Consider the following 10,914-nt stretch of genomic DNA (forward strand, 5'->3'; position numbering starts at 1 on the left):
ACATGACAATTGGTTTTACTTCATTTAATATGAACATACTAAAACCAGGCACCAATGGCTCATAACTGTAATCCTAGCTACTTAGGAGGCTGATATCTAAGGATCCTGGTTGAAAACCAGCCTGTGCAGATATATCCAAGAGACTCTTCTCTCTAATTAACCAGCAAAAAGCTGTAAGTGCAGATATGGCTCAATAAGTGAAACTTCAGCCTTGAGCCAAAAAGCTAAGCAAGAGTACAAGCCCTTAGTTCAAGTCCCAGTACCAGCACAAACACACACAAATATATATTGTCATGCTATTCCCTTATATGAATCTTCCCCAATATATCTATCTAGTCCCCTGTTGTTGGTTGCTTAGACTATTTTCAGTTTTTCTTGCTATAAATTATGCAGCTACAAACATTATTTCTCTGGTATTTAAATCAATATATCTGTAAATTGGAATGATCAATTTTATAAAGATAATTAGTTCTTCAAGTAGATATTACCCTCTGCAAAAATTGTATCCAATTATATTTTTTACCAAGAGAGTAAGATAGGAACATTTCCCTTTATTCTTTCTGAAATGGGACATTATTAAGTTGGGTTTTTCTGGTCCTGAGGCTTGTATTCTGTCCCTGAGCCTCTTTTTTTATTTGTTCAAAGCTAGCACTCTACCACTTGAGCCACTTCTTGAGCATCACTTCTATTTTGTTTTTAATCTGTGTGTTCTTCTAGGACACAATGGAGAAACTTCGTGATTTTTATTAGAATATTTTTTGGTTTTGTTTTTGGTGGTACCGGCACTCAATTCTTTGCACTCACTTGGCAGGCACTATACCACTCAAGCCATGTCACAGTCCTTTTTGCTTTAGATATTTTTTCAAATAGAGCCTTGTGTATGTGCCCAGCTGACTGCAACTATGAACCTCCTATTTACACTGCCCACATAGCTATGATAGTTTATGTGAGTGCCACCCTGCCCAGCATAGTGATTGAGATTGTATCTTGCTAGTTTTTTGGCCAGGCTATCCTTGAATGGTCAGATACACCACCTCCCCCTTCCTCACAGGTAGGTAGGATTTTATAAGCTTGAGCCATTGTTTCTGGCTGTATATTCTTTTCGTATTTGCGGATTCTTTGATTTTTTTCTAACATTCTTGCTTATTTTCTACCAAAACATTCTGATTTTGAGAAATTTTTAAGGATTGGACACTAAGTATAAGAAATAAACTTTAAATTTTTTTCTTTATCTTTTCATTTTTTGTTTCTTGAGGTGCTTGAGATGGATACTAAGGCCTTATAAAAGGTCTTATAGGCGGGCACTCTACCACTGAGTCACACACCCAACCTAATCTTTTCACTTTGGTTGTGGTATTTTTCTCCATGCTTCTATATAAATAGATGAACTGAAGTTCAGAAAGAGAAAACAAGAAGAGGGACTCTCCACTGGCTTTTCAAAAAATGACCATACAGTGGACTAGTATCACCAAAGATGAAAGAAAAACATTGGTTATCACTTTTGGGACAGAAATGCCTAAATATCTTCATAACAGTAAGCCACAAATAAAGATTTCTCTTAATGGGTATTTCTTCTTTTAGAACCACAAAAAGTTAGCACTTCAAACCAGGAAGCAGAGAATCCTTCTGTAGAAGTTTGAATGAAACATTAGAGGCAGCCTGTTCTTATTCAACTATACCCCACGCTACTGGGTAGAGTGCCTAGTGCCTTATTCAGATGAATGAGTGTAAATTAAGTGACACACGACGAAAGATAAAATGACTCTTGTAGACCTACAAATCTCAGGCTCAATGAATGTTGAAAGTGATGCCATTGATCAAGATATATTGTACTCATAAACTGCTTTGTTAAATGGCAATTCCTTTGTACAACTACTTAAAGATAATATTTTTTAAAAAGGAAAGAAAATCTCAATCTCAATGTCTATTTTCATAAAGATTATAACACATGGTCAGAGACAATTTACAAACTGAGCAATTTTATTTTAACCTTAATGTTTCTTTTCACATTTATTCTTGCAGCACGAATGAATGGCAAAACTATTTGCTTTCAGACACTTTCTAACACAAACTTGGTGAAATACCCCTATATTCAGAACCAAATCTGCTACTGGAATGTTAGATTCCAGTAGACATGTGAAACCCACACATGTCTAGAAATTCAAGGTTAAAGCTCCCTGGGCACCTGTAACTCTGGACTCTTGCACGTGTGCACTGAAATGTGACTTAAGGTCTTTCATTACTTGGGACACACAGCACTGGCTGGGTAAATGGGCCTGCTCTTGGAAAAGCATTTCAGTACTCACATCTACGTTCTCTTGGAGGTCATTTAAAAAATGTCATACTCTGTGAACTGTTGATCAGAAATGACATGACGCGTGCATTGTTCCTTCCCTAATGACAGGAAATATCTTAAATACTTTAGTATTTTGGTAGGTACCAGGAATTTGGAAGCTGCTATAAAATGGATATGAGTTCTCTGAAAATGTCCTCAAGCTCTGATCCTATTTGGAACAATGCTGTTAAGTCTCTGAGCAGTTGATTCACTGGGATGAAATGCCAATTGTCTAAGGGAGACAATGGGTCCAACCATCCCATGCAAAAAATGTCACACCTTTCTGAATTTCCATGGAAATTTGACTTGAGTTTCACTCCAACAACCCATCTTTTTGCTCTTCTCAGTTACTCTCTACTGACTCATTCTCAAAAAGAACTAAAGTTGCACCCCAGCATAGACAATTCAATTGAAAAGAGACAGGTCATGGCAAGATTCCCAGAACATTGGCCAAAGAAGACACATTTGAGCAAGAAAAAGAGTAATGACATTGTTACACAATTTCTCCCTCCACTCTGGGTGTCATATCAATAAAAAAATAACCCCCTTAAAGATCACAGATAGAACTCTGATTGCTTGAGCCTATCACCACTTGTCCGCTCCTGATCTCTACCCACTTCTCATAAGACTTCTCCTAAGTGATGGAGTTACTCATATAGCCATTGCCTAAGAAGAATGGAGGTAGAGAGGGAGGACTCAATCTTTAATAATAGCCATGTAGACTATCCCTTTATTAAAAAATTTGGATTCCTCTTTCCTCTGTAAGACCCAAACTCTTCGCTATGGTACCTTCTATCCCCCATAATCTAGGTTCAGTTGACCTTACCACTTTTGTCCTGTCTTTCACATGCCCCTCACTCCCCAAAGTAGCCTATTCTCTCTTAGAATGCCATTGACCATACTTCATGTTCAAGTCCTTTTCATGTTTCAAAGACAGCCTTCAGAGTTACCTAAGCGAAGAGGAAGTGTGGCTGGTATGTACAGACAAAGCAAGTCTTCTGCCATCAGAAAGACTAGGCTTGAAAGGTGGCTCTGTTGCTACAGGCCATATAATATCAGGCAACATGTCTCAGCCCTCTGGACTCTTTCATAGAGAGATGTGGAGATTTGTCCTTCTACAGAGCTCTTATAAATACAAGATGCAAGAAAGCACGCTTTGCAAACAGTAAGAAACTGCATAGGTTGTTGTTAACATTGAGTCCTTCTCTGTCTCTTCAGTTTAAATTGCTCTTTCCTTGGATGGGACTAGCTCACCTGCTGCTTTCTGATGTCTTTTCACCAAACCTGGTCACCAAGTTCAGGTCCTGACTAACAGTCCTGTAGTTGCTTTCATATGATTGGTCAGTTGATGATTCCCCAGAGGTTGGGGGTTAGCAATGCTTACAAGGCCATCTTACTTTACACAGAGAAAGACTGTCCCATAGATTGCCTCATTCTGACAAAGTCTGAAGGTATTGATGCTAGAACTGACCATAGGAGAATAGATGATGACCCCATTTGATGTCTTTGAAGAAACACCACTGCAAAGGGCACAGGTTGGTGATGGCTAAATTCACCAAGTCAGTGGTAGAGTTATATGTGAAAAAGTGAAATCATTATTAAAACCATCCCATGAAATGATACCTAAATGGGATGAATACAACAGACATGAAATCATTAAAGTAACAGAAAACAAAACAGGGTATAGTCTTTTTTTTTTTTTTTTGCCAGTCGTGGGGCTTGAACTCTGGGCCTGACTGCTGTCCCTCAGCTCTTCAGCTCAAGGCTAGCGCTCTACCACTTGAGCTACAGCGCCACTTCTGCCTTTCTGGTGGTTTACTGGAGATAACAGTTTCACAGACTTTCTTGCCCGAGCTAGCTTTGAACCATGATCCTCAGATCTCAGCCTCCTGAGTAGCTAGGATTACAAGCATGAGCCCCAGCGCCTGACTAGGGTATAGTCTTTTGCAGAGAAAAAGACACTTGTATAACGTTGAGATTACTGAAAAAGCTATTGGAACAGGACATGGTGGTGTACAGCTATAATCCCAACACTCAGAAGGTGAAGGCAAGAGGAACTCTCAAGTTCAAGGCCATCCAGGGTTACATAGTAAAAGAAAAGGTGGGATAAAGCTCATAAGGCTGGCTTTTTGAAGGTTTTAGAAGATACGTGTGTGTGCCCACACCCCCCCAGCCCCCACCCCGCCACACACACACCAGCCAATGTCTTTTAGCTTATTCAATCCATTGAAAAACAACAAACAAAAGATAGCCTTAGAAAGTCTGTTTTAAGTGCACTCTTCCAAAAACCATGTTATTCAAAATAAAACAAAAACGCTATTCTATAACTATATTATGCAGCTGGTTGTCTCAAATAAAAGAAAACAGTACATTTTCCATTTGAACTTAAGTTGTTTCTGAACCTGAAGGTCTCTATACCTAGCTTCATATTGAAGGAGACTTTAATCTGGGAATATTTTCTGAAGATTGAGGAAAGATAAAAGTAATCACACTAGGAAGCCTGACTGGTAGTTTGTCAATATAAACCTTTTCCCAACTTTTTACCTGTCTTTGTTTTCTAGGGAGTAACTCAATACTTTTATTAGATGAATGCTGTACTTCTAGAAAAAAAAAAGAAACTTGATTTAAATCAACTACTTTTTAAAAAATACCAATGCTAGCTTAACTGTTTAACCCCAAACAGAGGGAGCCATTGAAATCCTGAATCTTATTATTAAATGTGGTTGTTATTATAGACCTCCATTCTGTCTAGAAAATAGAAATGTTTGAACAATGCTGAACATATTTTATTTAAATAGGTTAATATTCAATTATTAAGAGCTGACAGAAGAATTCAGCACCCAGGGCATGTCTGGAAAAGGAACCTGTCAGTTATTAAAACACAACGTAATATTTTAGAATGTATTCTTGCAAGTTATTTAGTTTGTTTAAAGTAAAAGAAGGATTATTTTGTGTCAAAATTCTATCTGAAATTTGGGAGTTGTTTCTTTCTCTCAGTAGGGAAATAATTCAAGACAATAACAAGTATTTTAGGGACCAGTACTGGTGCTTGAGTGCTGTCATTTAGCTTTTTCTCTCAAAGGCTGGTGCTCTACTTGAGCCATAGCTCCACTGCTGGCTTTTTTGGTGGTTAAGTGGAGACAAGAGTCTTGGGGACTTTCCTGCCTAGACTGGCTTCTAACCAGATCCTCAGATCTCAACCTCTTAAGTAGCTAAGATTACAGGTGTGAGCTACCAGCACCTGGCCAGGACAGTAATAATATATATTTTTACTAAATGACATAAGCGTGTTTTTTAGTTCAAAGTCAGATTCCTCATGATATCTCTTTTAAAGGCTTCTATCTTCTCTCTTGGTCTGTCTTAGTCTGCCCCCCCCCCACATACACAAACATTGCCTCTAGGATTCTTTAATTCACATGATATAACAAAAGCAAACAGTATCTTCAGTCTTCATGGTATAGCGGAAAGCACGGAACCCTATATACCTAAATTCTCATTCTTTCTGTGAAAATTCAACTGTATGATCTTGGATGCTCCATTTAATATCTGGAGCCTCAATGGCTCTAGTCATACAACGAGAATGTCCCAACAAACACCCAATAAGGCTCTAAAGTTGCCAACCTACACATTTTGAATTTGCATAGTCACAGAAGTAGCGGGAGCATTTTAGTGGAAATTATTCACACAGAGAACAGAGCTTACCACTTGGTAATTGTCTTCTGAGGGCAAGCTTAATGGCTATAGTAACTGAGACATGGACAGCCTATCTTGCCTGAAGTCTTCTCAAAGCTAGGAGATGGCACTGGACCATGGACGGACAGGGAGGAAGGGGTCACAGTCCACCCTGTACCTGAGGGTGGCAGTCAAGTCTGTTCCTATGTGTTTCTCATTTGGCTGCTGCTTTCCAAGACTTCTTCCTCACATTTCCCTGCCATCCAGGGCCTGTCTGTCACATGACTCTCTTCTGGTTTTCAAAGCCAGGTTTGTAAGCCCAACTTCTCTTTCCCAGTCTGCTTTTCCATCACTTACTGGTTGTGTGGTACTAAACTTTCCCAAGATAAAGGATTAGGAGAGATCATATCTGCTCAGTTTAAGTTGGTTAGTGGTGATTTCCCTAACCATCAATTTTCTGTGCCCCAAGATCTTTATGGCTGTTCAGAAAATGCATGGCTACTAGGTATAAGTCTCTTTCTCTTAAAATACATCCATCACTACCATTAGAGTATAAATTCCCAGAGTTAAAAAAAACTATTTTGTTTGTTTGTATGTTTTTGTTGTTGTTTTTTGTTATGCTGGAGCCACACACACACACACAAAGACCAGCTCCACTTCAGCTTTTGGTGGTTAATTTGAAATAAGTCTCACAGATTTTCTTGCTTGGGCTGGCTTTGAACTAGGATCCTAAAATCTCAGCCTCCTGACTACTGAGAATTAATTATATGTGTGAGCCACCAGAGCCTGGCTTTGATCACTGACTTTATTCTCAATATGTAGAGTCTTGATCATAAGAAATATCTATATTTGCTGAATTAATGATTTAAACAATATAATAAATCCAGACCTGGGTTCTAATGGTCTGCCCTTTAGACCTCCACAAATTCTAATCTCAAAGATTAATTCAGCCTATGTGTATGCAGCTTTAGGTACTTTATTTCTTGCTAACTGTGAGCTGTGGTAAAGAGATGCTTTGGCCTCATTTCATAAATTAGGAAACCAAGACTAAAAGTGGTAAAAGTCTTGCTATGCAGCATATATCCACAAGTTCTAGAGCTGAAAAATAGATCCCACTTTTCTGACTTCAAGTCCTCTCTTCCTTTCCCTATTTCTTAATTGTATGCCATCATAGCTACTTCTCTGATTACTTCTTCAGCTTTGATGACTCTCTATGTATGTATTCAAGTTTCCATAGACAACATTAATTGGCTTCAACCGAGGTCTGCTTAAAACTATGATGCATTTTTCAAAACCAGGTCATTTCTTTAGGCAGCAAGGACTATCACTGTCATATGCTTTCAACACTGATAATATCACTGTGGGGAGCAGTGGGGGGTAGGGTGTTGTTTAACATGGCCAGTTAACTTGCCCTTAGCAAGAGAAGAGTAACAATCATTGGTATTCCCAATATGGTGCTCAGGAGACATTCTTGGAATGGAGAACACAATGCTGAAAGCCAACAAGATTGGGAATTTATAAACCCATGGAGCTGTATAAGTAATACACAACGCTAGAGGCTTCTATAAAGAAATCCAGACTTGTCTGTCATCCTGGACAAAATACTTCCTGATCTGTGAGATATATAATTGAGAAAGAAATGTAGAAGTACATGAAAATCACATCCCAGAATCACTCAAAGCTGACTGTTTCCAGGCTATTCAAACTAGGAACATGCATTCTAGATTCCACAACTTAGGTCTCGTCTATAGGGTCTTCAGAACTCCTTCATGACAGTTTGGGATTTAGCATGCATACAGATGAATGTTCTAGAACAGAAGCATAAGGATCAATTGGAAAGATACTCTCCGTTCTAGAAGCAACTTAATCTTCAGCTTGCTTTTACCAACATGAAGCACAAAGAGACTGAACAGATTGTGCATTCTCACAGCAAGACCAGGAGTTGGTGGGCCTTTCTCCCAGATCAGTTCCTTCTGAAATCCTAAGATTCAAAGGTCACAAGTGAACAGGAATCTGTGGCTCCCACAAAATAAGAAAACCAAAACACACACTCTAGACTGCATCTTTCAGAACCTCGGTGAATTGAACATAGCTTGAAAGCCATGGCTCTGTGGGTGACTTTGAAGACTGGTAACCCAGGAAGAGAAAAAGATGCTTAAAGGGAGGGTTGGAAGGGCTATCCAGCTTACAAGACACCTTTACTCCCATCTTTGACATAAAGTGCCAAATTTCTGGTCTAAAGGCTGATCTCACTGCTTGCCATGCTAATCCCTAAGTATGTACCAAAGGAGGTTAACACATCCCCGGGTACACACACAGACCACAGTTTCCTCCCTCTGCTCAGGGCCTGTGCTTATAGAGGTCTGAGCACTAGGGAGATAGAGATTGCCTCACTTCTCCTTAGGGTGTCCACACCAAGACCTAGAGCCATCTTGTTGCTCTTCCAGAGATCAGAGGATCAGGGAGGGATGCTGGGGGTAGAGGAAAGTGAGTGTAGGAGTCCTGACTAGCAGAAGTACCTTCTAGAATGGAACATCTCTATACTGAACCCAGGGATGCAGGCAATTGCATGCACACACTAACAGGAAGTAGAGAAACAAGAGTAAAGTTGGCCTGGTGACCTCCACTCCCTGGCTCCATGGCCCTCTTCTCACCCACTCATTTTAAGTTTTGAGCTACATGTGAATTTTAAAGGCTCCTTTTAACTCATGCCAGTTCTCATCTCCAAAAGTCAAGCTCCTTCAGTTGGTGCTTTTTACCTCAGTCAGCATATTTCAAACTTTCAGAGAGAGAAAGAGAGAGAAACTTAGAAAATAAAACCACTACGACTCCACCCAGATGATAAAAATCTCTTGAAGCTCTAAGCTCAACATCTTAGACTTCTTTGCTCAGCCCTAGGTGTGTGTGGGGGGGGGGCGGTTGATGTCTCTGGGATCTCAAAGATGACCATGTCTGCCAGTCCCACCTCACACCAGCCTAATAGTTTTACCAGACAACCTTTTGCTTGGTCCTGCAAGGACCTAGAAGCTAACTTCTGGTCCCATTCATTCGCTAGGTCTTCAAAGGGCAGTCCCGGGGCGTGGGGGGGGATCCCCCACCTCTCTGCTCTCTTCCCCACTTCCCCCTTTACGAGGGGGCAGTCAGTAGCCCCTACTGGAGGGTGGCTCAGAGCAAGGCTCTCCACCAGTCCTCTGGTCTGCACTTTGCAATCTAGACCCAGGCTTGGCAAAGTGGATGGGGATGGTAGGAGCTGGGGGGGGGGGTAACGCTCTGAACTCTCCAGGCAGTGTAGAGGGAGGGGAGTAGTTTGAAGATCTAGGGGGCTCTCACTTAGAAAACAGTTACTAGGGGACCCTTCTGTGGAAGCTGGCGCTTGTAGGGCTGAGCTGCCGAACAGTGGAGCAGACAGACTGTCGGGGTCAGGGACCCCCCGCAGGAGAAGCGGCTGAGGCTAAGCTGACCCGTTTGTCCCGGGGAGCCCGAGGCTGCTAAGGCTGCTGAGCGCTGAGCACCCAGCCACAGAAAGAGGAGGGGGAAGAGAAACCAGCCTGGCTGGCTTGTAAACAGGGGTTTTCATCGACAAGAGCTTGCCCCAGCGGACCCTCAGACGGACGCACTCCCAGGCACCCCGATCGGCCGGCAGTTAATCCTTTTATTCGGCCCCTTCCACCCCCCCCAACAGGCAGGGACCCGAGCCGGTGGCAGCTGGGCGCCTGCCCCCGTTACTTTCGGCCTCTGGAGAGAGGAAACTGGCCACCAAACTAGTGTCCAGCTCCGGTACCGGGGCGCTCTGGTTGCCGAGATGGAACAGCAGCAGACCCGGGGGTCTCTCGCCCTTGACTCTGATCGGCGCTCAGGGTCTCCAGATTCCACCGCGCCCCTCCCGCAGCCCTCGGGGCGGCTGGGTGGGAGGGGGCCGGACTCCACTTTGGCAAAGAGAGTAAAGGAGGGGGGGGTGGGGATGGAGATCGTCCTGGATGGAGAAAGCCTGTCCGGCCTCTCCGCAACGTAGGACTCACCAACGCAGCGCCGGGGAAGACCGCGCAAAGCCGGGGCGCCAAGAGAAGGGAGAGCGGCCACGTCTTCCGGGACCCCGACACCCCGCGCGCCCAGCTGCCCGCCCCGCTGCCCTAATCGGCTCCACCGCACCCCCACCCCTGACACCCCCAGCTTACCTTAATAGTCCCGTCCATTTGGCCAAGTCTGCAGCCGAGCCCCCCAATATTCCACACATTGACCCGGTTACAGCCTGACCTCGCAGCCCCTTCAGATTGGCCCGGCGCGGCCTCCCTGGCGCCCTGGGCCGGCTCTGTGTGCCCCGTGCTAGCGCCCAGCCCTTGCTCCCCTAGGCACGTTTGTTGTTGTAGCGGAGAGACAGTTAACCGGATGAAACTTTTTTTTCAGCTAATTTTGGGAAGTGACTTCACTTTGCGATCGGGGAGGAAGTCCTATCTCTCTCTCTCTCTCTCTCTCTCTCTCTCTCTCTCTCGGCTCGCGCTCTCCTCTCTCTTCTCTCCCTTGCCTTTCCTCCCCCACACCCCCTCTTCCTCCCCTCGGCTGGTCCTGCTTTTCGCATCACACACTATATAAATATACGCAGAGATCGCCCGATGCATTCATGCACCGCGCGCACAGGATACTTGCTTCTGGGAGATAAGAGCTGGCCGGGGAACAATGACGGGGTTCACGCCCAGCGTCCGCGCCCTGATTCCCCGCGGTCGGCAACGCTGCCCACTTCACCTCCACACCCCCCCCACCGCACCCCACCCCCTCCGTCCCCAAATCCAAAGCCAAACGCCGTTAGATTCTTTCCTTTTCCCGGGGCCCTTGGCCGAAGGTGGCCGTCCTGACTCATTCACTTTCCGTTTCTTCCCACAGATACGTTCATTAATGCTTTTTCCAGCCGG

The 10,914-nt window shown here is 43.4% G+C and overlaps 1 protein-coding gene across 1 annotated transcript in view; it reads right to left on the minus strand.

Annotated features, from left to right (window-relative positions):
- Positions 1-10,476, minus strand: part of Fli1 (Fli-1 proto-oncogene, ETS transcription factor) — a 123,005-nt gene extending 112,529 nt beyond the window's left edge. Inside the window, exon 1 of the mRNA XM_013009758.1 lies at positions 10,183-10,476. Coding sequence (XP_012865212.1) covers positions 10,183-10,200 — 18 coding nt within the window. The 5' untranslated portion in view covers positions 10,201-10,476. The remainder of the gene's footprint in view (positions 1-10,182) is intronic.
- Positions 10,477-10,914: the final 438 nt, after the last annotated feature.

This window comes from Dipodomys ordii, unplaced genomic scaffold (assembly GCF_000151885.1).
Source record: "Dipodomys ordii isolate 6190 unplaced genomic scaffold, Dord_2.0 Scaffold10, whole genome shotgun sequence".
Taxonomy (NCBI): Eukaryota; Metazoa; Chordata; class Mammalia; order Rodentia; family Heteromyidae; genus Dipodomys; species Dipodomys ordii.